Here is a 25436-nt window from a genome sequence, read left to right as displayed (position 1 = left end):
GTGGGGTGGGCAGAGGGGCACTGTGGGAGGTGTGGGGTGGGCAGAGGGGCACTGTGGGAGGTGTGGGGTGGGTTGGGAAGGGGGACTTTGTTGGAGGGAGGTTGGGGGCTTCAGAGCAGGGGGCGGAGGACCGCGGGGCAGGGCTGCAGCCACAGGGCAATTATGGTCGTCGTCGAAAGTGGGAGAAGACCCTTGCGGGAGGTAACCCCCCTGAGGTGTGGGCTGGGCCTGGGGACTTCCTTCTGCAAGTATTGCATGAGGGGTGACCACACAGGGGCAGCCTGATGGCCCCTTGGCCCCTTGGCCCCTGGCCCAGGCCAGTGTCTCGGGAGGATTCGCCTGGGTGGGTGCCCTGCACGGGGGCTTTCTCCCCCCACCCACTGCCCAGCCTCTCCAGGAGTGAACTGCTGGGTCCCAGCAGAGGCGGCCCAGTGCCTGAGCCCTCCTCCCTGGAGCTGTCAGGCCGCCCAACGGGGGAGTCTGAGAAACTCCCAGCGGGGGGGACCCTGAGGCACTGGGACAATGAAGTGTCACGTGGGATCTCGGATGGATCCCGGGACAGAGAGGGGCGGCAGGGAGTGGGAAATCTGAATAAAATGTGGCTCGTTGGCTCTAATTTGGTGCATCTGCAGGTTTGTTCAGGTAACCACAGTGTCCATGGCGGCCTGAGGGCTGGGTGGGGGTTGTGGCAGTTCTGGACTAGAGCCTCAAGGTTTGTGTAACTTTAAAGCTGTTCTAACTTAGTTACTTTTTTTAATGAAAAAAAGTGAAGGGAGAGAATATCGACGATGACAGTAAGATCACTTCCCTGTGTTTGAGTAAATGACCTTGATTGTTTTCTCCTCCTTTTATTCCAAAGAGTTTTGTTTTTCAGGAGCTCACGAGATTGAAAGTGATGAGAAGGAGCCAGCGGGTGCAGCAGGCCCATCTGTCCCCTGACCCCAGCCCCACACCCAACCTTCCCTGCCCTGCGGGGCTGTTCCCACCAGCACAAGTGGAAAGGGGAGAATTCCTGGGGGCCGGTTTTGACTCCAAGGAGGGGCAGTTTTCTTTTTTCTTTTTCTTTTTCTTTTTTTTTTTTTTTTTGAGATGGAATCTCGCTCGGTCGCACAGGCTGGAGTGCAGTGGCGCCATCTCGGCTCACTGCAAGCTCCGCCTCCCAGGTTCGCGCCATTCTCTTGCCTCAGTCTCCCGAGTAGCTGGGACTACAGGCGCCTGCCACCATGCCCGGCTAATTTTTTGTATTTTTTTTTTTTTTTAGTAGAGACGGGGTTTCACCATGTTAACCAGGATGGTCTCAATCTCCTGACCTCATGATCCATCCGCCTCGGCCTCCCAAAGTGCTGGGATTACAGGCGTGAGCCACCGCACCCGGCCTGTTTTTCTTTTTCTTTTTTCTTTCTTTTCTTTCTTTTTTTTTTTTGAGACAGAGTCTCGCTCTGTTGCCAGGCTGGAGTGCGATGCTGTGATCTTGGCTCACCGCAACCTCAGCCTCCCAAGTAGCTGTGATTACAGGCATGCACCACTATACTCGGCTAATTTTTTTTTTTTTTTTTTTTTTTTTTGAGGAGTCTCCCTCTATTGCCCAGGCTGGAGTGCAGTGGTGCCATCTCTGCTCACTGCAACCTCCACCTCCCGGGTTCAAGAAAATCTCCTGCCTCAGCCTCCTGAGTATCAGGGTTACAGGCACGCACCACCATGCATGGCTAATTTTTGTATTTTTAGTAGAGACAAGGTTTCACCATATTGGCCAGGCTGGTCTCAAACTCCTGATCTGGTCATCTGCCCGCCTTGGCCTCCCAAAGTGCTGGGATTACAGGCGTGAGCCACTGCACTTGGCCCTGTCTACGAGTCTTTTTTTAGATTTCCATTCTTCCTAACACATTTAAAAAGTTCCTCTTCACCCCAAGATGGTATAAGCATGCACCTTTATTTTCTTTGGGTATTTTATTTCGTTTTTTCCATTTCATCATTTCATGTCTTCATTTAAGTCATTTTATGTTTTAATTCTAACTGGAATAATTTTAGTGTTTGCCATGGCTTTTGCGAATTACTATCCAGTTCTCTAGAGATCACTTTTGAATACGCCCTCCATTCCCTGATGCATTCAAAACCGTGTGTCAATCACCTGCCTCTCTGAGTGCCTGGGTCTCAGGCTTTGCACTTCCTTCCAGGGGTGTGTCAGTTTCTGCCTCGGAGCTCCTGCCACGCTGGCTGTAGCTTTACACCATGTTTAAACACCCCACGCCGTGTGACAGTCTTCAGAACTGTCTTGTCTCATGTTCACTCACCTTCCACAAGAACATTAAATCAAGTTCTTTGAAAAATCCCGTTGGTAATTGGATTGGAATGGTATTAGATTTACACACTAATTAAGGAAGAACTGACTTGTAAAAATATTATCAAAGAGTTAAATCCAGGCCGGGCACCGTGGCACATGCATGTAATCTGAGCACTTTGGGAAGCCAAGGCAGGTGGATCACCTGAGGTCAGGAGTTTGAGACCAGCCTGGCCAACATGGTGAAACCCCATCTCTACTAAAAATACAAAAATTAGCTGGGCATGGTGGTGGGCACCCATAGTCCCAGTTACGTGGGAGGCAGAGGTTGCAGTGAGCCAAGATCACGCCATTGCACTCCAGCCTGGGCAGCAAAAGCAAAACTTTGTCTCAAAAAAAAAAAAAAAAAAAAATTAAAGCCAGCTAGACACAAGGGCTCACACCTGTAATCCCAGTGCTTTAGGAGGCTGAGCTGGAAGGATTTCTTGAAGCCAAGAGTTGGAGACCAGCTTGGGCAACATAGCAAGACCCCATCTCTACCCAAAATGAGGTGGGAGGATCACTGAGTCTAGGAGTTCGAGGCTGCAGTGAGCCGTGGTCTCACTCCTGCACTCCAGCCTGGGTGACAGAGTGAGACCTTGCCAAAAAAAAAAGTGAAATCTAGGAACATGATGTATCTTTCCACTTCTTTCCTCTTCTTTTTTCTTTTTCTTTTTTTTTTTGAGACGGAGTCTACCTCTTGTTGCGCAGGATGGAGTGCAATGGTGCGACCTCGGCTCACTACAACTTCCGCCTCCCAGGTTCAAGCAATTCTCCTGCCTCAGCCTCCCGAGTAGCTGGGATCACAGGCATGCACCACCACGCCCGGCTAATTTTGTATTTTTTATAGTAGAGACTGGGTTTCTCCATGTTGAGACTGGTCTCGAACTCCTGACCTCAGGCGATCCGCCCGCCTCAGCCTGCCAAAGTGCTGGGATTACAAGCATGAGCCACCGCGCCCGGCCTCTTTTTTTTTTTTTGAGACGGAGTTTTGCTCTTGCTGCCCAGGCTGGAGTGCAATGGCATGATCTCGGCTCACTGCAACCTCCACCTCATGAGTTCAAGCGTTTCTCCTGCCTCAGCCTCCCGAGTAGCTGGAATTACAGGCACCTGCTACCATGCCCGGCTAATTTTTGTAATTTTAGTAGAGACGGTGTTTCACGATGTTGGCCAGGCTGGTCTCGAACTACTGACCTCAGGTGATCTGCTCGCCTCAGCCTCCCAAAGTGCTGGGATCACAGGTGTGAGTCACTGTGCCCGGCCTAGTTCCTATTTTAACATCAGAATGAATCTATGCATATGTCTACAACTGAAGCCATGCTTATGCATGCAGATTAAACAGTGGCACGCTGGACCCCACGCAGTCTGAGCACTCGGTCCCGGCTTCCCGTTGCTGGCTGGCCCATCATCTGTGGAGAAGGACGCCTGGTCTCTCACCTGCCCCCACTGAGGGACATTTGGGTAGTTTCCGTTCTTTTGTCCTTCCTCTTAATCTCAGAGGACTCCCTTCCAGCCCCTAACCAGGCCACATTCTCCTCTATTCTCTGTGCCTCAGCAGGTCAGGAGCAGGTGGGGACATTGTGGAAGGGACGTCCCCAGAGCACCCTGGCCTCAGTGCCTGCTTCCATGGCCTGCAGTGGCTCAGGACCAGCACACCAGAGACCCAGCAGGGCTGAGGAATGGCTGGAGTCTGCCTGGGGGCTCAGGGCCAGGGCTGAGGATGCCTGAATGGGGGTGCCTGCAGAGGCCCTCTGACCTGGAGATTCCCTGTGTGTTTTCTGCACACGTGGCTATCACTCAAGGGTTGGCACCTTTCCCCAGCACTAACCCATCAGCACTTCTGGGGCCTGCTCCCCTTGTCTCTGGCCGGGTGGAGAGGCTGAGGGAGCCCTGTTCTTTCTCTTGTCCATGCAGCGGGTGTGTCCAGACCTGCTCCAGGGCAGGCCCTGGGCAGACGCTGGGAGAAAGCCAGCCAAACCTCGGGGAAAAGTGGACCCACCAGGCAGGGCTGCGGCCTCGAGGCTAAGTGGGCTGGGGCGGGTTCTTTGGGAACCTGGGATAGCCAGGGGACCCTGCAGAGATACAGAGGTGAGGCCAGAAGGCAGGCCTGCTGGGCAGAGGGAGGGTTCCTCCATTGGGGGGAACAGGGACTGGCTGCCCAGCAAAAGGCCAGCAACGAGGGGCTGGGAAGTCAAGCTGCGCTGGGGTCTGGAGGAAGAGCAGGTGCTGGGCTGGGCCAGGAGGGGACCAAGGGTGTAGTGGTTTCCTTTCTGGTGCCAAGGGCCATGGGAGGCTGCCAGCATAGAAGGCTCCTGGGGCCCCTCTGAGCACAGGCTCCTCCTCGGAGTGGGGGGCTCTTCCTGCCCAGGGTGAGCCTGTAAACCAGCACAGCCCTGAGCACCTGAGTTGACACCAGACGGGCAGGGCCCCAGGTGAGGACTGTCACAATGGGGCCAGGGTAAGGATGCCCCTCGGCACAGGTGGCCCTGTGCGGGTCCAGACGACAGGCTCCCCCTGGGCTTCCTGCTGAGGACACCCCACTTACCCACCTCCCTCTGTCAGGGCCACCGTCTGACTCTGGATTCAGGGTTGGCCGATGCGTTCTGGATCCTTTCCTTGTCCTGCGCCTCTGCACTGCCTCATGGGGACGGACCCTGTGGGAAGCTCCCGTCAGCACTCAACGCCCTGTGGTGGTTTCTTCCCTTCCTTTTGTTCTGGGCTTTCTGACTATGGTGGAGCCGGCTGTGTTTGCTGCTTGTTTTTAACCCCTTCGGTAACAAGAGCTCCTACTACAAACCCCAGTGCTGATGGGGCCACGCCAGGGGTGGGGGTGCCAGAGGGCTGTTCCCTGGTGCCACGCTGCCGACCCCTTGGTGCTGATGGAAGGCCCAGCAGGGGAGAGCCACCTACCCTGGCAGTGAGCAGGTGGGCAGAGGGAAGATGTGGAGGGTGGAAGGGAGGGGGCGCTGTTCTAGGAAGTCCTTGGAGACCCCTGCGTGGGCACCTTGGGCTCCCCCTGAGTGGTGCAATGTGAGTGGCACTGGGAGCCCATCCAGTGGCGGCCACACCCACCAGCACCTCCGCCGGGCAGGCTGGCAGAGGCCTGACCTCAACCTCGGTCCTGGGTGTGGGCGAGTTTCTGCAGGTTATGGGGGGCCTCTGAGGGGAGCCAAGAAGGGGTTTCCCCCACCAAAAGCCTTGAGGGGTTCAAGTGGCCCCAAGGATGCAGCTCTAGAAATCTACAGGGTGACCCCAAGTTTCCTACAGAAATGCCAAGGACTTCTACGAGCAGAAGCAACAGGATCCCTGTGTGGCCGGACTCCAAAGACGTGGTTGTGTGGAGCCACGGTCACTAAGACCACAGGGCCCAGGTGAACCAATGGACACACGGACCGTGGAAGGGGGAAGATGCAGAAACAGACCTCATGCCTGTGGACAGCTGGCCTTCGACCAAGGAGCAAAGTCCATTCAATGGAGAAAGGGGTATTTCCAGTGCCAGGGCAACTGGACGTGCACCTGCAAAAGGATGAACCTCAGGTCCTGCCTACTTCACACCATACACAGAAGTCAATTTGAGGCTGGGCGTGGTGGCTCATGCCTGTTATCCCAGCACTTTAGGAGGCTGAGGGGGGCGGATCAGTTGAGGTCAGGAGTTCGAGACCAGCCTGGCCAACATGGTGAAACCCTGTCTCTACTAAAAATACAAAAAAACTAACTGGACGTAGTGGCGCGTACCTGTAATCCCAACTACTTGGGAGGCTGAGGCAGGAGAATCGCTTGAACCCAGGAGGCGGAGGTTGCAGTGAGCCGAGATCGCACCACTGCACTCCAGCCTGGGTGACAGAGAGAGACTAAAAAAGAAAAGAAAAAGAAGAATTAAGTGAGAAACCAGTTTACTAGGTCTCAAGATTTATTATATAGCTACAGTAATCAAGACTGTGTGATATTGATAAACAGACACATAGACCAATGGAACAGAGCAGAGAACCCAGAAATAGATTCATACGAATATGCCCAACTGCTTTTTAATTAATTAATTTGTATTATAAATTCACAAAACATGAAATTTACCATTTTAACCATTTGAAAGTTTAAAATTCTGTGGCAATTAGTACATCATGATATTGTACAACAGTCATCACTGTCTTAGTTCCAGAACTTTTTCATCCACTCTCAGTGGAAACCCCATACTCATTAAACAGTCACTCCTCATTTCCCCTTCTCTCCAGCCCCTGGAAACCACCAATCTCTTTTCTGTCTCTACAGATCTGCCTATTCTGTGTATGTCATATAAATGAAATCATACCATGTGTGTCTCTTTCATGTCTGGCTTACTTAGCATAGCATTTTTGAGGTTCATCCACATTGTAGCTGGCATCAGTACTTCATTCCTATTTACAGCTGAATGATATTCCATCATATGGCTATGCCACGTTCTATGTATCCATTCTTCTGTTGATGGACTTATGGGTTGTTTCTACCCTTTGGCTGTTGTAAATGGTGCTGCTATGAACATTTGTGTACAAGCTTTGCCTTGAATACCTGCTTTCATTTCTTTTTGGTGTATCCCCAGAAGTGAAATTGCTAGATCATATAGTAATTCTATATTTAATTATGTGAGGGACTGTCAAACTGTTTTTTACAGTGGCTGCACCACTTTCTGTTTCCATCAGCAACTTGTGGGGATTCCAGTTTTTCTACATTCTCACCAACACCTGTTATTTTCTGTTCTTTGATAATAGCCATCCTAGCTGGGGTAAAGTGGTATCTCATTTGATTTTAATTGGCATTTCCCTAACGATTGAGGATGCTGAGCATCTTTTCATGTGCTTGTTGGCCATTTGCCTATCTTCTTCGGAGAAAGGCCTATTTTAGTCCTTTGCCCAGTTTTTAATTGGATTGTCTAAGAGTTCTCCATATGTTCTCGATATTAGACCGTTATCAGATATGTGATTTTTCAAACATTCACCAGGGGGATTTTTCACTCTCCTGACAGTGTCCTTTATTGTATAAACATTTTATTTTATTTTATTTTATTCTGAGATGGAGTTTCACTCTTGTTGCCCAGGCTGGAGCGCAATGGCAAGATCTTGGCTCACTGCAACCTCTGCCTCCTGGGTTCAAGCGATTCTCCTGCCTCAGCCTCCTGAGTAGCTGGGATTACAGGTGCCCGCCACCACGTCCGGCTGATTTCTTGTATTTTTAGTAGAGACGGGGTTTCATCATGTTGGCCAGGCTGGTCTCCAACTTCTGACCTCAGGTGATCCACCTGACTCGGCCTCCCAAAGTGCTGGGATTACAAGTATGAGCCACTGTGCCTGGCCTACAGAAACATTTTAATTTTGATGAAGTCCAGTTTATTTATCTGATGTTTTTGCCATCACATCTAAGAAAATACTAACAAATCCACGTCATGAAGATTTCTCTCAATGTGTTCTTCTAAGAGTTCTGTAGATTTTGCTTTTCTATGTAGGTCTTGGATCCATTTGATTTACTGCCCAACTAATTTTTGACAAAGATATAAAATAAATTTAATGGAAGAAAGACAACCTTTCAACAAATTGGACACCCATAGAGTAGGGGCAAAGAGCCCCAGCCTAGGTCTCACATCTGTAAATATTAACTTGGAAGGGATCACAAAGGTTTAAATGTAAACGTAAAATTATAAAACATTCAGGCCGGGTGCGGTGGCTCACGCCTGTAATCCCAGCACTTTGGGAGGCCGAGGCGGGTGGATCACGAGGTCAGGAGATCGAGACCGTCCTGGCTAACATGGTGAAACCCCGTCTCTACTAAAAATACAAAAATTAGCCGGGCGTGGCGGCGTGCACCTGTAATCCCAGCTGCTGGGGAGGCTGAGGCAGGAGAATGGCGTGAACCCGGGAGGCGGAGCTTGCAGTGAACCGAGATCACGCCACTGCCCTCCAGCCTGGGCAACAGAGCAAGACTCTGTCTCAAAAAAAAGAAGAAAAAAATCTGGCACCACCTAGTTCACTGAGAAAAGTGACACTGTCTGGACACATATCCACAGTGGGACGCAGTCGAGAGGCCAGACCAGGGAAACTGAGGCCCAACCAGTGGGGCAGGTTTGAGGCAAGAGTAGTAGGAGGGGAGGGGGCAGGGGGTCCCTCTTTGCTGAGCCCTTGGGTGAGCAGGGGTTCTTCTGAGCTCACCGGCGCTCGGAGCTGCCTCCCTGACTTGGACACCCATGTGGAATGGTCGTCCCGCCCTCAACAAGCAGAGGCAACTTCCTCTCTACAGTGAGGAAACTGAGGCCCAGTGAGGAAGCTGGTGGCCAAGAGGGTGCTAGGGTCCTCACAAAGTGTTCTGAGGAGACCCACACCTCCCTTGATGCCAGACCACCTGGCCAGGCTGCAGGAGCAGGGCCCAGGGCCTCCAGGAGCCAAGGCCTGGCCAGGGATCCATGTCCCCCGAGGCCATCCTGACTCAGGTTCCAGGCCTCTGGGAGCCTGGCCCTTCCAGGGAGCCACAGGGGATGGAACCTCCATCTGGAGCAGGGGAGAAGGCAAGGAGTCCAGGCTCGTTTGAGGGGCCAAGGCTGAGCCCCCTCCAGCCCCTTCCCTGCTCTGCCATTAGGACCTGGCTCCTCCCAACTTCTGTACACATCACATGGGCAACATCCCTCCTCTTTGCAGGCTGAGAACTTCTGAGGTGACCTGGGCACCTGACAGGCACCCGGCACAGCAGGAGCACAGACCTGGAGACCCTCTGTTCTTCCGTGCATCAAGGTCCGAGTCGTGGTTCTGCCTGTTAGCAGCTGCGTGACTCTGGCCAAGCTCCTCCCCGCAACGGGCCTCAGTTTCCACATCTGTGGATGGCACTAATCACGACGATGACCTGAGGAGACCGTTCTGCTGATGGAGTGAGCAGAATCACAAAGCTCTCAGGGCCTAGCCCGGGGCGTGGCAGGTCCGCAGGCGTCCAAGGGCACAGCACAGATGTGGGAGAAAGGGCTGCCGGGCCCTCCCGCTCCAGCCGAGGACACGGGGCTCAGGGATGGAGCCCAATACTGTCCCAGAGCTCTGCTGCCCAGGCGCCTCTTGGGGAAACTGAGGCTCAGTCCCACAAAGGCATCAGCCCCACTGAAGACAGGGCCAAGCCCCCAGCCCCTCGCCCCCCTCCAGGGGTCTATGTCACCTCCAGGGAGCCTTGGCGGCTCCATATCACCCGCGGGCAAGGGGCTGGGATGGAAAGCCCCACGGCTTGGTGGAAAGTCCAAAATTCTACAGGGGCCTCTTTGTTAAACCTCCATGCAAGAGGCTGGGTGACGCCTGCCCACAGGGGTCAGGCCCCAGCCCAGTGACACAGGTGCACCCGCAAAGGTTGCAGGTCTTTTTTAAAAAGTGAAGTGCAGACTTGGATCTCGCTTTGCAGTTTTTAATTCCCCTTTAACTATCTCTGGGCTAAGGCATCCATTGACTCACTTAACCATCTGGGGAGAGAAAAGCCACCAGGTTGCAGGGGGTGACTTTGGGGCAGGATGGCCTCTGAAGTGGGGGTTGCCCCTCCACACCTGTGGGTGTTTCTCGTTAGGTGCAACGAGAGACTTGGAAAAGAAAGAGACACAAAGTATAGAGAAAGAAATTGGGGGACCAGGGGACTGGCGCTCAGCATACAGAGGACGGCCTCTGAGTTCCCTTAGTATTTATTGAGCATTATTGGGTGTTTCTCGGAGAGGGGAATGTGTCAGGATCATAGGATAATAGTGGAGAGAAGGTCAGCAGGTAAGCACGTTGGACAAAGGTCTCTGCATCATAAACAAGGTAAAGAATTAAGTGCTGTGCTTTAGATATGTATACACATAAACATCTCAATGCCTTAAGGAGCAGTATTGCTGCCCTCATGTCCCACCTCCAGCCCTAAGGCAGTTTTCCCCTATCTTAGTAGATGGAACATACAATCAGGTTTTACACCGAGACATTCCATCGCCCAGGGACGAGCAGGAGACAGATGCCTTCCTCTTGTCTCAACTGCAACGAGGCGTTCCTTCCTCTTTCACTAATCCTCCTCAGCACAGACCCTTTACGGGTGTCGGGCTGGGGGACAGTCAGATCTTTCCCTTCCCACGAGGCCATATCTCAGGCTATCACATGGGGAGAAACCTTGGACAATACCTGGCTTTCCTAGGCAGGGGTCCCTGCAGCCTTCCGCAGAGTTTTGTGTCCCTGGGTACTTGAGATTAGGGAGTGGTGATGACTCTTAACAAGCATGCTGCCTTCAAGCATCTGTTTAACAAAGCACACCCTGCACAGCCCTTAATCCATTTAACCCTCAGTTGACACAGCACATGTCTCAGGGAGCACAGGGTTGGTGGTGGAGTTACAGATGAAAATGGAGTCTCTTCTGTCTGCTTTCCATACAGACACATTCACAAGCTCATCTCTCTTTCTTTTCCCCACAGCCTCAAAGGAGAGACGAAAGCCGAGTTGCTGGGAGCAATAGTTACTGGTCATCCCAAAGCTGTGTGCGCTGGTTCCCTGGCACCCCAGGGGCTTTTGTGCATGAATGTGGAGCCAGTGGGCCCCAGGGTTGCCGTTGAACTTGATGTTAGTGAGCTCTCCCCTCGTGAGACGCCTGCCCATGGATGAGCAAGGAGAATGGGGGTGTTTCAGGAGCAGACAGGGATCCTGTGCAGAGCTGGGCTTCTGTGCGACTGTCGCTTGCACTTATTTAAATATTTTTGCTGTAAATACAGAACTGCAGGGGAGAGGGCAGGAAACCCAGAGAGCAGCAGCCCGGCCTGACTGGGGACAGGATGTGCCTGTTGGAGCGGGGACCGGCAAGGCAGGCACGCAGGCACGGGGCTTCCCTCTCGGGGTCTTCAGAAGGCACAGTGCAGGGAGTGAGAGACGCCCAGGCATGGGCAGCGAGAGGGCCCTGCTCCCCGCTCAAGGCTCCCAGGACGTTCCACACAGGAGCCAGCCTGTTCCGACCCTGCACTGCCCGATACTCCACAGCCACCGCTGGCTTTCTGAGATGGACCCCCTCCCCCGCAGCTCCCCACGACGTCCCCAGCACCTGACCCCAGGCTGACCACCTCGGCCACCACCTCCGGCCCCACCTTCCCAGGTTTCTTCCCAAACACCCCTAAAGTCTTTTCCGGAGCAATCTCAGACATGCAGAACGCTCAGGGGGACCCTGGGCCTGAAGGAGGTAGAAGAAACCGAGACTGACCCCCGGTCTAGAGGAGAGGTGTCTGCCGCTCCCCATCCTGGACTCTGGCTGCCCAAAAGCAAACGGCATGCCTGCCCACGTGGGAATCTTGGTGACATCCCTCACTGCATCAGTTAGCCCCCAGCCCAGCGCTGCCCGGATTCAGGCTTCCTGGTACCTTCGTCCATCCTTCAGCCCTAACCCATGCTGGCCAGGTCATCTCCTTCTCCGGCTCAGTGGGAACACCCGTGCCCAGAGTCCTCTCGTGGTTCTCTGCAGCCTGCACACAGGGCCTGCCTCCCTGGCTTGACCGCACGGACAAGGGGACTGTGTCACCAAGGCCTCCCACTGAGGCCGCCCCCCCTCCAGGCCATGCCTGCGGGGCCGCCACAGCCTCAGCATCATTGCAGGCCCCAGGCCTCTGCACCTGGTCCTGTTTTACTGGGGGCACTGTCCCCACTCACGTCCACCTGGGACCCTCGGCTCCTGTCCACTGCAGCTCCCCTCCAGGACACCTTCCCAGATGCCCCCAGAAGCTCCCGTCCAGGCCACAGCATCCCTCAGCCTCTGTCACTGGTCCTAGGAAGACCCCTTGGGAGCTCTCACTCAGGGCCACACTCAGGACCCCTGTTGTGGGGCTGGCCGCCTTCCTTCTAAAGCACCTGGAGGAAGGAAGGAAGGAAGGAGGGGGTCAATGCGAGCCTCAATCCCCAGGCAAATGTGCCCCTTTTAAAGATGAGGGAACTGAGGCTCAGAGAAGGAAAGGACTGGCCTGGCTTCTCACCGCCAGCCTGAGATGGGGAGGTCAGGAGGCTCCCCGGCAACGCCCGGGCTGTTGTACCGTCTCCTCCATCAGACCAGGCCTCCGTCCGGCTCCTCCCACAGCCCCAGGCGGGCCCCTGAGTAGGGGCTCTCAGCTTGTGTGGAGGTCCCCCAGGGACACCACCCCGATCCAGCCTCCATGGAGCCTCTTGCCGGCCACTGGGAGGGGCCAGTGCACCCTGGGCAGCCCCTGCCAGGGCCCTGAGACCTGAGCCTCCCCGCCCAGGGCACCTGTCTCGGCTTTGCCCCATTCGAGCAGGGCCCTCGCTGAGGCAGGACCGGGCCACATTCGGAAGTGAGAGGCCTCTGAGTCCCGCACAGAGCACGTCTCTGTCCCCAGCCCCCAAGGCAGCTGCCCCGATGGGTGAGTCAGGCCGTGTCCGGAGACTTTCCGGGAGCGAGGGAGGGACAGCAGCGCCTCCATCACGGGGAAGTGGCCCCGCTGGAGGCTCTGGCCCTGATTGGGCGCCGGGGAGGAGCGGCCTTTGCTCTTTGCATGGTCGCGGGGGTATAACAGCGGCGCGCGTGGCTCGCAGACCGGGGAGACGGGCGGGCGCACAGCCGGCGCGGACGCCCCACAGCCCCGCCGGGACCCGAGGCGAGGCGAGGGGCTGCCAGTGTCCCGGGACCCACCGCGTCCGCCCCAGCCCCGGGTCCCGGCGCCGACCCCATGGCGGCCGACGCGGCGCTCCGCCGGCTCCTGAGGCTGCACCGCACGGAGATCGCAGTGGCCGTGGACAGCGCCTTCCCACTGCTGCACGCGCTGGCCGACCACGACGTGGTCCCCGAGGACAAGTTCCAGGTGGGCCCCCGCCCGCCCCCCGCTGCCCCCAGGCCCTGTGAGCCAGAGATAGTCCCCAGGGAAGTTCCAGGAGCACCCCGCCCCATGCCTCCCCGCCCCTCCAGATCCCCAGGCCCCTCCAGCCTTCCCCAGCTCCCTCCCTACAAGGAGCCAGGGGTGTCCCTGAAGACAAGTTAGAAGTTGGTCCCCTTCCCCCAGCCGTCCCCACACCTCACCCCCAAGCCAAGGGAATGGCCTCCAGGTTCCCCCAGCCCCACCCTCAACACCCCTACGCCACCACCTGACCCTACCACAAGCCGAGGAGTTGGGCCCAGAGCTGCCCAGGTCGCCGGCGCCTCCGGCTGGGAGCTCCACCCTCTAGTCATGGTGGAGATGGGCAGGCCGCAGGGTGCGGGGGACCATGCTGGGACCCTCATGCCACCCCACCGCAGGAGACGCTTCGTCTGAAGGAAAAGGAGGGCTGCCCCCAGGCCTTCCACGCCCTCCTGTCCTGGCTGCTGACCCAGGACTCCACAGCCATCCTGGACTTCTGGAGGGTGCTGTTCAAGGACTACAACCTGGAGCGCTATGGCCGGCTGCAGCCCATCCTGGACAGCTTCCCCAAAGGTGGGTCCTGGTGGACTCGGCCATGCTGGGGGCCTGGGGCAGCTGCTGTCACCTGCTCAGCCCAGCTGGACTGGACCCGGAGTGGTGTTTGAGGAGCCCGTGGGTGATGTTCCAGGACCGTCTTGGATCCTAAGAGGCAAAGGGGTCAGGCCTCACCCATCTGGCCAGGGTGTCCAGTTCTGGGGCCCACCCTCTCCCTGGAGAAAACCCTGAGGTTGGGACCCTGCTCCTGCCCCTGAGCTGCAGATGTGGACCTCAGCCAGCCCCGGAAGGGCAGGAAGCCCCCGGCCGCCCCCAAGGCTTTGGTACCGCCTCCCAGACTCCCCACCAAGAGGAAGGCCTCAGAAGAGACTCGAGCTGCAGTGCCAGCAGCCCTGACTCCAAGGGGCACCTCCAGCTCAGGTACCCTGCAGGGGAAGCCAGCTGGGGTCTCCAGTCCTCCCCGGGAGCCCACACCCTCTCCCCACCCGGGCTCCCAACCACTGGGCGTGGAGCCAGCCTGCCTGGGGCTGTGGGGGTCTCCCTTGGGTACTAGACCAACACACTGGACCAGCCTCTCAGCTCTCTCCTGCCCGAAGGCTGAGCCCCCCAGGGCTGGCGAAGTAGGCAGGCAGGTTTCATTTCCTTTTCACTGATGAGAAACCAGAGCCTGGCAAAGGGAATACCCAGCATTGAACCCCCCCTCCACGCCATCCCACCGCGGGCCCCTGCCCACCAGCACTCACCCCCACCGAGAGGGGAGGCCAGGCTGCCCCCAGCTCCCCCATTCAGGCTCTCAACTGAAGGCCAAGCCCCCCAAGAAGCCGGAGAGCAGCGCAGAGCAGCAGCGCCTTCCGCTCGGGAACGGTGAGCGGGGCCCAGTGGGAGCGCCTCCCTTCTCCCTGGCCAGGGGCAAGGGGTCAGGGGTCAGAGCAGGGCCTGCCCTCTGAGACCCTGTCCTAGGGGCTGGGGACGTGCTGGCCTGGCGTGTCATTCCAAGGGCCTAAGCTGCACTACCAGACCCAGGAAGGGGACACCTTGGGTCTAAGCACGATCTTGCCAGTCACCCCTGCCCCCACTGCACCCTGGTTCTGGGACCCCCTTCTCAGGCACCTTCTCTGCCCATCCACTCCCTATCCTTCAGGACCAGTCCAGACATGGCTTCCTCCAGAAAATCATCCCTGGCCCCCAGCTGCATGCAGGCTGAACCCTTCCTGTCCCCTTCTCCTTCCTTCCCAGGGCACGGGACACCAGGGATCCCCTATCTCCCTGAGGGCAGAGCCTAGGTACTCTGTGTCTCTCCCAGCACAACGCAGGGCCCATGTCATGGGGGGGTGGGGCTGGTCATTGGTCATGCCTTCCTATCCATTGTGCCAGCTCTGCTGACACTGCCACCCCCCAGCACACGCACCCATGGGTGCACACATGAACACACACATTCTCATGTCTCTGCACTTACCTGTGGGCTGTCTGCACATGGCAGGACTGGGTCCCCTCCTCGGCCTGCCCTGGCTGGAAGGAAAGGGCTCTGCAGCCCAGTACTGCCTGCTCCTGGCATACAGTATGTCCCCACAGGTGACCCCAATGGGTGCTCCCTTTCCCAGGGATTCAGACCATGTCAGCTTCAGTCCAGAGAGCTGTGGCCGTGTCCTCCGGGGACGTCCCGGGAGCCCGAGGGGCCGTGGAGGGGATCCTCATCCAGCAGGTGTTTGAGTCAGGTAGACGCTGTGGTGGGGAGATGGGGCTGATGGGGAGACCCAGGCTCCAAGATGGATGGAGGACTGCGCCCCTTTGCATCCTGGTGGTCCCACAGCAGACTGGGCTGTCGCTCAGGTAGCCAGAGTTTCTGCCTGTGGTTCTGCTGACTTTGGAGGAGGAGGGTGGGCACTGAAGTCTCCCTGTCCGGGGACCTTCTGCAAGGCCGGTGGTCCAGGCCCACGTCCCCACCCAGGATGTGCAGCACTCCGCAGTCACCTCCATCCATGTGCATGGGCCCTCCTGGGCCATGGGGTTGCATTCTTAGAAAGTTCTGCTTGTGCTGCTGAGACCCTCCAGGGTATCGGCATTCTTCAACCAGGACAGCCTGTAGCATAGCGTCCTTGCCCCCATACCCTGGCCAGCCTGCAGCGTCCTCGCCCCCCATTCCCTGGCCAGCCTGCAGCGTCCTCGCCCCCCATTCCCTGGCCAGCTGCTGACCCCATGCAATCACCAGTGCCATCTGACCAGGGCACAGCAGGGCCGCTGGCGGCAGACCCACCGTGCCATCGGGTCCAGGGAAGAATCCTTCCTTGTCCCTCCCAGCTCCTGGTCATTATGGGGATACCCCTGTGCCCCTTGTTCCTGGGCTAAGGACCCCACCGCTCCAGCCTCTGCTTCTGTGGCCTCACAGCCATCTCCCATGTGTCCTCTTTATAAGGACACCAGTCATTGAACTTATGGGCCAGTGTGACCTCATCTTAACTAATCATATCTACAAAGACCCCAATTTCAAGTAAGGTCACACTCTGAGGTTCTGGGTGGATGTGAACTTTGAGGGACACTGTTGAACACCCTGGTGTAGATCCAGGACAATCCCCGGGCCCCAGACTCAGCCGGGGTGGGGGCGGGCTGGAGGAATGCAGGCTGTGGGAACTCCACCTGTCTCTGCTAGACCCCAGCCCGGGGCCTGCAGGACTGCCAAGGCAGGTCCTGCTGGGTGGGTGAGCCAGGACCAGCCGGCATCTCCTCCCAGGGGGCTCCAAGAAGTGCATCCAGGTCGGCGGGGAGTTCTACACTCCCAGCAAGTTCGAAGACCACGGCGGTGGGAAGAACAAGACCCGCAGCAGCAGTGGCCCGAAGCCTCTGGTTCGAGCCAAGGGAGCCCAGGGCGCTGCCCCCGTAAGCCCCTGACCGTCCCTGGGGAGCCCGGCCTCGATGCACCCCCGCCCCAGGAACAGCGTTGCCTCTGGGGGAGTGGCTCTGCTGGGGGCTGGGGGCTGCTGCCGAGAGATGCCTGGTGCCACAGCCTGTGCACCCTCAGGCTGCTCAGGCCACCCCCATTGCTGACGCCCCTCTTCCTTGCAGGGTGGAGGTGAGGCTAGGCTGGGCCAGCAGGGCAGGGTTCCCGCCCCTCCGGCCCTCCCCAGTGACCCCCAGCTCCACCAGGTAATGCCCTAGAGCACAGGAGGGGCCCCTGTCTGCCCTTGCTCCCCTTGGGCGGGTCCTGCTGCTTCTGCCTTGACCTGGGCACTCAGGGATGAGCACCGGGGCCTGAACCCCTACCCACAGGGTAGAGCTCTTTTTCTTTAAGAGACAGTATTATTTTCCTGATAATACACAATGGTAATATTTTAAATAAGTCAGAGAAAGCGAGGTCCTCTCAGGCTCTTAAAAGCATGGCGTTTGGTCCAGGCTGTACCTGCTGCTCTCAGCTGGGCCCGTGGGTGGGCCAGGCACCGCTGCTATAGCCAGGAGGTCAAGGGTCCACTGGGAATGCCAAGCTCATCCTTCATCCCCAGCATGGTTTCTTAATGGGGTAGAAGCAGTGTGGTGGGTGCCTGCCATGGTGGGTTACAGATCTTGACCACTTGGCACCAGGGGCTCTGTGGGGCCCTGACATTTAGGAATGACAGGGCCCAGTCCTGCACTGCAGGAACACCCGGGCTGGTGGGCGTCTGGGGGATTGTTAGAATGAGTGAGGTCATTGCTGTGCAGGACCAGCCTAGCCTGGCTGTCTGGGGGGATTCTGGAGGAGGTGGTACCTGGGAGACCCCTGAAGGCACAGCAGGCACCATCCAGGCAGGGCACAAGGACGGTGGGGGCTGCAGGTGGAGGACTCAGCAGGCGCTGAGGTCGGGAGAGACCTCCCTGGGCCTGGCCCCATTGCCCTGCGAGGAAGGGTGTGTGTGGTTCGTGTACAGTTCCGAGGCACCTGGAACGCGGCAGCCTGCAAGAAACTGGGTTTTCTTCCCAATAGGGATGGCCCCGGGGGGTGTCTGTTGGAGACCAGATGGATGGGGAACAGGAGGTCAGGGCGGAATTTCAGGCGCTGGCAGCATGGGAGCAGGGCAGGGACTGGGGACTTCAGGTACCCAGAGATGCTGCTGGGGGAGCCGTTTCCGGAAGGAGGCGGCTCTCAGGAGGGTGCTGCACCGCAGCCCAGTCTGCATGAGCGTCTCTTGCCTGTGCCAGAAGAATGAGGACGAGTGTGCCGTGTGTCGGGACGGCGGGGAGCTCATCTGCTGTGACGGCTGCCCTCGGGCCTTCCACCTGGCCTGCCTGTCCCCTCCGCTCCAGGAGATCCCCAGGTGAGCCTGCACCTCTGCCAGCGCAACCGGGCCACCCCGGTTCACGGCCACCTCCACCCACTGACCCTGAAGGGAAGCTACCCCAAGGCTCTCCCATCCAAGATGGAAGGGGGCTCTGAGTCAGGTCACTGGGCCGTGGGGCTGGGGCCTGGGGTTTTCTCACCCTGCCACCTGCCTCCCGGCCTGGCCACACTGGCTGCCCAGCCTGGACAGCTGGGCCCCTGAGGGCAGCAAAGCAGAACAGAGGCCCAGGGTGAAGATGCCACCCTGTCCAAGCTCATCCCAGGCTGCAGCCCACGCCCCCAAGCCCCACCCCAGAGTCCCACCCCAGACAGGGCTGGGGAGCACAGAGGCCACAGAGCTGCGCCCCCAAGGGCAGGTGGGAGTTTGTCCACCAATGCACAGGACCCCGGGCTTAGTGGGGGCGGGAGGCCTCCTGTGCATTCACATCCCGGCGCTCCTTCCCCACAGCCCACCGAGCCCTGCCCCCATTCCAACCCCACAGGACGTGGCAGTCTGTGGGAGGAAGAGCTCTGGGTGGAGTGGGGACCCACGTTCAGGCGAGGCTCTGCCCCAGCTCCTGAGTGGCCGTCACCAAGCCCCCTCTCAGCCTCGTGCGTCATCACTAGAATAAGGGGCACATTGGGGGTCATTGCTTGGCTCCTGAAGCCGTTCCTCCTTGCCGTCTCTTCTGCCCTTGATCACCTCCCATTCTGCTGGGTGCCATTCCCCTTAAGGAAACGGGTGGGTCAGCTTAGGGAGGCCCCTGGCAGGGCCCAGCCCTGAGAGGCAGGCAAAGCTACTGTGGGCTCGCAGGTGTTGGGGATTCCTGGGGTTCATCAGCGAGCATGCCAAGGGGACCCTGATCACGCTGGCCAGGGCCACCCCGTGAAGGGTAAATGTCCCCTCGCTGGGCTCTCCCTTCCTGTGTCTCTCCCCATCTCTCTGCTGTGCCTCGGTTCCCACTCTGCAAAAGGACATGGTGCAGAGCCCTCGAGCTCCACCTGTGGGTTTGGGGATCTGTCACCCGCTGTCTTGTTCTGCATGTCTCTGACTGGTGGACACACGAGTAGTGGGACCTGGAGGTGCTCCAGCTGCCTGCAGGCGACAGTCCAGGAGATGCGGCCCCGAGCAGAGGAGCCCCGGCCCCAGGAGCCACCGGTGGAGAGCCCGGTATAGGCCATGCCGCCTCCTAGCCAGGCCACCCCTCCTGTCCGTCTGTCCCCCGGAGTCCTGTGGGACAGGCCTGCCCCAGCCATAGCACTATGCCCCCCATGTCCAAGCCCGGTCCTTGTGGTCTCCTGTGGTGGAGTCCCCATCGTGGTTCCTATGGGCCTAAACCCAGGTCTGGCTGCGGGTCCACCCCAGGGGAGGCACTATGAGCCCTGATAACGGCCCCAGAAGATGTGTTCATCGTTCTGCTGCTGTGAGGATAGGAGGGCTACTGTGCACAGACCCAGTGTTCCCTCTGACAGCCCTGAGGGCCCCTTGTGTGTAGACAGGGAAGGAGGGAGGACCACAGAGCCAGGAACTGCCACAGACTTTCCCACTCAGTGTGGACGCCTTCCACCATGCCGGCGCTCCGCCCCCACCCTGCCGGCGCTCCGCCCCCACCACGCCGGCGCTCCGCCCCCACCCTGCCGGCGCTCCGCCCCCACCCTGCTGCCCCGGGTTTCAGGGTCCCAGCAGTCACTGACTCCCGGGTGGTGCCGGGCAGGTGCCCGCTGCCCCTCTGATGCTGACCCTTGGGTTCCAGCTCCCCCCGGGGCTTAGGTCGGCGGGAGAGGAGGTGAGAGGTCCACCCGGGGAGCCCCTAGCCGGCATGGACACCACTCTTGTCTACAAGCACCTGCCGGCCCTGCCTTCTGCAGCCCCGCTGCCAGGGTTGGACTCCTCGGCCCTGCACCCTCTGCTGTGTGTGGGCCCTGAGGGCCAGCAGGTGAGCGGGGAGTGGGGGTCAGGGTGGGCTCTTCAAGGACCTACGGGGCGGATGAATTCACCTGAAACAGGAGGAGAGGGAGGCCAGGCGAGAAAGGCTGTGGGAGGCACAGGGCCTGGGGCTGTGGGGGGAGCGTGGGGGGCTGCGGGGGGAAGGGGACGCTCCTAGACCTCCACTCCAGCTCCTGGCCCTGGGCATTACTGCTCCCCCAACGAGGCACGACAGTGAAGGGGGCGATGTCCAAGCACACATGGGAGCTCTCCCCTCCCTGCCTCAATTCCCTTCACTGCACCCCTGTGGGCACCACCCTTTAGGAGACTCCCGCACTCAGCCCCAAAGGAGGCTGGGCCCGCCAAGCAGGAGAGAGGTGCAGGTGCCAGGCTTGCAGGCAGCAGCCTGAGGGTGCTTGAGTCGCCCCTGCCTCCTGGGGATGGGACTGGCCCCGCTGTCCTGCAGCCTGCGTGGCACCGTGAGGCTTCTCACTTGCACGCAGACCCGCCGTCCAGCCCTGGGTGGTCCCAGGGGAGAGCGCAGGGCACGGGTTCGGGTTCAGCTACATTTTCCCCCGCCCCCCCGCGTCACCCCGTGCTGTCGCCTCCCACAGAACCCGGCTCCTGGTGCGCGTTGCGGGGTGTGTGGAGATGGTACAGACGTACTGCGGTGTACTCACTGTGCCGCCGCCTTCCACTGGCGCTGCCACTTCCCAGCGGGCACCTCCCAGACTGGGTGAGTGAGTGTGGTAGGCGTGGAGGCCTGAACCCACATCCACACCCTACACCCCACCCCACACTCCTCACCCACACCATACAGCCCACAACCACACCCCACCCACACCCCTACTCCCTACACCCCACCCACACCCTGCACCCCACCCCACACCCATACCCTGCACCCCACCCACAACCCCCACCCCGAACTCACACCCTATACTCCACAACCACACTCCACCATACCCCCACCCACACCCTACACCTACACCCCACCTCATACCCTGCACCTCACCCACACTCCACAGCCACACCCCACCCCATGCCCCACACCCCCACCCCACACTCCCACCCACACCCTACACCCACCCCACACCCTACACCCAACCCAAACCCACCACTCCCACTCTCCACCTACACCCACACCCCTTCCTCACACCCCCATCCCCCACTCACCACCCACGCCCACACCCCACACCCGACACCTCCCCCCAGCACCCCACACCCCATACCCCGGAGGTGGCACTCCTGCTCCCCCCCAGGCCTGGCAGCCCCTCATCCTCTGCTGCAGGACGGGCCTGCGCTGCAGATCCTGCTCAGGAGACGTGACCCCGGCCCCTGTGGAGGGGGCGCTGGCCCCCAGCCCCGCCCGCCTGGCCCCTGGGCCTGCCAAGGTCAGTGCCGCAGGGACCCTCCACGCATGCCGGTGCTGGGGGTGGGGAACCCCTTGTGTTGGGGTGGGGGGAGCACATCTCAGGGCAGACCCTGGGTGCCAGCTTCGAGGGTTTGCACCATATGCACTGACCATGTACTCATTATCTGTAGAAAATATTGTCCCTTTAAACCAATTCTTTTTGGCAACTTAAATATAGTTAAAAAGGAAGCTCCCCCCGAGGGTTGGTGACTGACATCACGGTTGGCTGTGTGGCTGCCTCACAGCTTGAGCCTGAGAGTCCTGCCAGGGCGCCCTGGTGGGGTGAAGGGAGAGCAGGAGTGCCACGCCTGCAGGAGCACACCCCCACCCTGTCCGACCCCTCTAGGTCATCTCACCCCCAGTCCTCCCTGGGGCCAGGATCCACCCCATTGTGTGGCCGGAGCCCTCTCAGAGAGGCAAAGCGACCCCAGGTCCAGCCAGTAGTTCTTCCTGTCCTCCTGCTCTGGTGTCAGAGAGGACCTGGGTGGCACGGACACCCCGACTGCTGGGGCGGCTGAGCTTGCCCTGGAGCTGGGTGTGGGGGAGGCCCGAGTCGCTGCTGCAGGAGCCTCCAGGGGTGGTGGCCTCTTGCCCTGACCGTCCCCAGCAGAGGCCTCCTGAGCACATCCTGGCCACCGAGGAGCCTTTAGGGATCCTGGGGTGATTACATGTCCCACCTGCTCCACTGGCCCATGCTCTTTCCCAGCTGTGCCTCTACCCTGTATACACCGTGTGGGTGACAGGCCACCCCGGCGTGGTACTCCTCAGGAGGGTGACAGCCCGCCCCAGCGTGTTACTCCCCGGGCAGGTGACAGGCGTCCCCGGCATGCAGGCTCTGGCCTGGCATGGCACGAGCCTCAGACCAAGCCCTGCCCTTGGGGCTCTTGTGGAACAGTGGCGTGGCCCACAGCTGTCACTGTCCCCTTCCTTCTAGAAGCCTCCCTCCTCACACCACCCACCTGGAGTCAGGGGCCCAGCTGGGCCTACACAGATGCCCCTCCCCAGCCCTAGGCAGCTTTCCTGCAGCTGCTCCTGCAGCGGATACCTCGTCATTAACCTCCTGGGTTCTGTCTCTGAACAGTAGAGCCCTCTTGTCATGGTGATGTGAAATGTAACGCCATGTTACAGGAAAAGTTCTGGCTGGCCTTGGCCCCTGCCCCCCCAGCCTGTCCCCTTCCCCCAGGGTGGTTGGGCTTGGCCCCAGACCCCGTCCTGAGCATGTCTCCCACCCCCTGGGAGCATCCAGGGGCTTTCTCCTCCAGACCAGGCAGCCCCTCCCTCAGCCACGCAGGGCTGCCGGGCCTTGCAGCGCCAGTGTTCACCCGAGTGGAGGAGCTGGGATGTGGCTGTTTGGGGCTACAAATGGGCAATTCCACAGGGTTCTATTTAATATGGTCTCCTCTCTGCTGGGGGTGCCTGCCTGGGCACCTTCCCCCACTCTGGTCACTCACTCATAGCGTGGGCTGGCCCTGGTGGTGCTTGTCGGGGGCGGGGGTGGCATGGACCAGGCACTTTCCTCTCTGGACCTCAGACTTCCCCTCTCAGAGTGGGACTTCCTTGCTGGTTCCCTGAGCCCCCTCGTTTTCTCCAGGAGGCCACACAGTGTGGAGGCTGTCTGGGGGCCGCGGCAGCTGGCCGTGGGCAGTGGGCAGTGGGCAGGACCCTGGGGAGGCAGCCGCAGCCCCATCATGCCCACACAGCCCTGTGCCCCCGCCCCCAATGGAGCTGGGTGTAAGAATTCCCATCTCAGTGTGGGGGAAACACCCCCACGGCCCCTAGGCCCTGCGGCCTCTGTGTCCCTGTGCGGCCTCTGTGTCCCCGCCAGGGCTGTGGGAGTTGGGTTGACCTCTTCCCTTTCCTGAGTTCCAGGATGACACTGCCAGTCACGAGCCCGCTCTGCACAGGGATGACCTGGAGTCCCTTCTGAGTGAGGTAATGCCTCCCCTGGCCTCGGCTGCACCTGCCACTCCTCCACTCCCCCTCCCCTGCCTCAGCCGGCACCCAGGTCCCCCACTCTGGGGGAGGACTGCCAGCCCCCACTACTCCTGAGCCATGGAAACTCAGGCTGTCCCTCCTCCACCCACCAGGAGCCCCAGTGCTGCTGAGCACCTGGCACCCCCCACAGAAGCCCCCCCAGCCCCCTCGCAGGAGCCCCCCTGGCCCCTCCCCCTGCAGGAGCCCAGTGCTGCTGAGCGTCCCCAGCCCCTGCCCAACAAGAGCCCCCACACGGCCCCTCCCCCGAGGGCCTGGACCCTGGCAGGCAGGGGCTCGAGCACCAGGCTCAAGTCCACTTTCCCAGGGAGAGTGGGGTGTGGGAGTGGGGGGGTCCCAGACCCCATCCCTCTGAGAGTTGCTTTCCCCTCCCAACTCAGGCCTCTCTACGCTAAGATGGGCAGGTAGAATCTGTGGGGAAAATGTGACTTTTAAGGGCGCTCTTTTTGGCAAGAGGATAAACTCCTCCAGCCTGCACGGGTTCTTCTCAGTGTCTGATGTGGCACCTGGGGGTCCCAGCTGACCATGGGGCAGGGGTCCTGCCCTGTGCAGTGGCCGTGCCCCACACACCCTGACCATGCAGGTGTCTGTAGAGCCCCAGGGCCTGAGAGTGGGCCAGGGGACCCAGCGCTGGGTAATGGAGCTGCCCCGCTGGATGGGGTCCCCGGATATAGCTGGAGAAATGAGGGATGGGCTCACAGCCTCTCCGGGGCGGCGGCCTTATTTCTGCTGGCATCGTGGGGCCCGTGGCCCCATCCTGTGGGAGCGTCAGGCTCCTGAGCAAAATAAGCAGCTGGCCCTGACCCCCCACCCCGAAGGAGCCACCCGAGGAGGCAGAACTGCCATGAACTGCCATGGGGATGTGCCCTAGGCTTATGGGATGCGGTGAAGTACACAGGACGGGGTCCTCTGACTGGCCTGTGCCGTGGACCCTCGGGCCTCAGTTTCCCCACCTTTGACTTAGAGGGAAGGCTGGACGGTGACTTCTCGTAACGATGGCCACGATTCTGTGGCCGTGGCGGGGGCGCACCTGGAGGTTCTCACCATCGCTCTGTCCCGCAGCACACCTTCGACGGCATCCTGCAGTGGGCCATCCAGAGCATGGCCCGCCCAGCAGCCCCCTTCCCCTCCTGACCCCGGACGGCTGGGACACGCAGCTCTGATGGGAGGGTGCTGAGAAGGACACCTCCTTCCTCAGCCTTGGAAGCTGGTCGGCTGGGACCAAGAAGGGGACAGCACCACGTCTTGTTAGTCCTTGGCTGTAAACAGCCCTGTGTTTCTGGGGACACCAGCCATCATGTGCCTGGAAATTAAAACCTGTGGTTTCGAGATGCTCTTCAGTGGGGGCATTTGTTTGGGGCGTTCATACGCCTGGTGCCTGAAGTGTTGGCCAGGCTGGCTGGAAGGGAGCTTGCCGTAAGGGAATAGCGGTGCCTGTGGGCAGGAGTTCACCAACAAAACCACAAGGCTCTGTTCCCTGCCTCCCACGGCCCCCCAGCAAAACCCAAGCCCTTGCTGTCCACCCCGCAAGGCCCTGTGTGGTCAGGTCCCCACCCCCGGCCTTCACCCCTCACTGTGCTCTTGGCCTCCCTCTGTTCCCCCAGCAGGCTTGTTCCTACCTGCTGGCCTTCGCTAGGCGTTCCCTCTGCCTGGACACTCCTTCCCCTAGGGCTCTGAGTCTGGCTTCTCGTCGTTGACATCTCAGCTCCAATGTCACCTCCTCATTCATCGTCCCAGACGCTGGCGTTACTACTAGACCAAGGAGCCCTCTGGTGGCCGTGTCCGGGCATAACAGAAGGCTCGCACTCCTGTCTTCTGGTCACACCTCACTATGTCCCCTCAGCTCCTATCTCTGTATGGCCTGGCTTTTCCTAGGTTATGATTATATAGAGCGAGGATTATTATAATATTGGGATAAAGAGTAATTACTACCAACTAATGATTAATGATATTCACATATAATCATATCTAAGATCTGTATCTGGTATGACTATTCTTGTTTTATATTTTATTATACTGGAACAGCTCGTGTCCTCGGTCTCTTGCCTCGGCACCTGGGTGCCGCCCACACCACGGGGGAGGGTGGACATGCTCTGTGCAGACAGTCGAAGGTGACCC

At 59.2% G+C, this 25436-nt stretch overlaps 1 protein-coding gene across 1 annotated transcript; it reads left to right on the top strand.

Moving 5' to 3' along the window:
* Positions 1-12983: 12983 nt before the first annotated feature.
* On the top strand, positions 12984-25033 carry AIRE (autoimmune regulator). Its single transcript, XM_058427910.1, has 14 exons — positions 12984-13115; positions 13547-13721; positions 13968-14123; positions 14493-14567; positions 15305-15418; positions 16432-16577; positions 16764-16844; positions 17871-17986; positions 19060-19159; positions 19743-19925; positions 20530-20651; positions 21204-21306; positions 23196-23258; positions 24381-25033. The coding sequence occupies exons 1-14, from the start codon at positions 12984-12986 to the stop codon at positions 24450-24452; spliced, it is 1638 nt and encodes a 545-aa protein (XP_058283893.1). The 3' UTR covers positions 24453-25033.
* Positions 25034-25436: the final 403 nt, after the last annotated feature.

This window comes from Hylobates moloch, unplaced genomic scaffold (assembly GCF_009828535.3).
Source record: "Hylobates moloch isolate HMO894 unplaced genomic scaffold, HMol_V3 SCAFFOLD_14, whole genome shotgun sequence".
Classification (NCBI taxonomy): domain Eukaryota; kingdom Metazoa; phylum Chordata; class Mammalia; order Primates; family Hylobatidae; genus Hylobates; species Hylobates moloch.
Note: the sequence above shows the minus strand (reverse complement) of the source record. Positions and strands in the feature narration are given on the sequence as shown.

What these genes read in the sequence shown, in the direction of transcription:
- AIRE (XM_058427910.1), top strand. Translation starts at nt 12,984, where the DNA reads ATGGCGGCCGACGCGGCGCTCCGCCGGCTCCTGAGGCTGCACCGCACG. An exon ending in TCCCCGAGGACAAGTTCCAG is followed by an intron (nt 13,116 to 13,546) that starts GTGGGCCCCCGC and finishes ACCCCACCGCAG; the next exon opens with GAGACGCTTCGTCTGAAGGA. An exon ending in CCAGCAGGTGTTTGAGTCAG is followed by an intron (nt 15,419 to 16,431) that starts GTAGACGCTGTG and finishes ATCTCCTCCCAG; the next exon opens with GGGGCTCCAAGAAGTGCATC.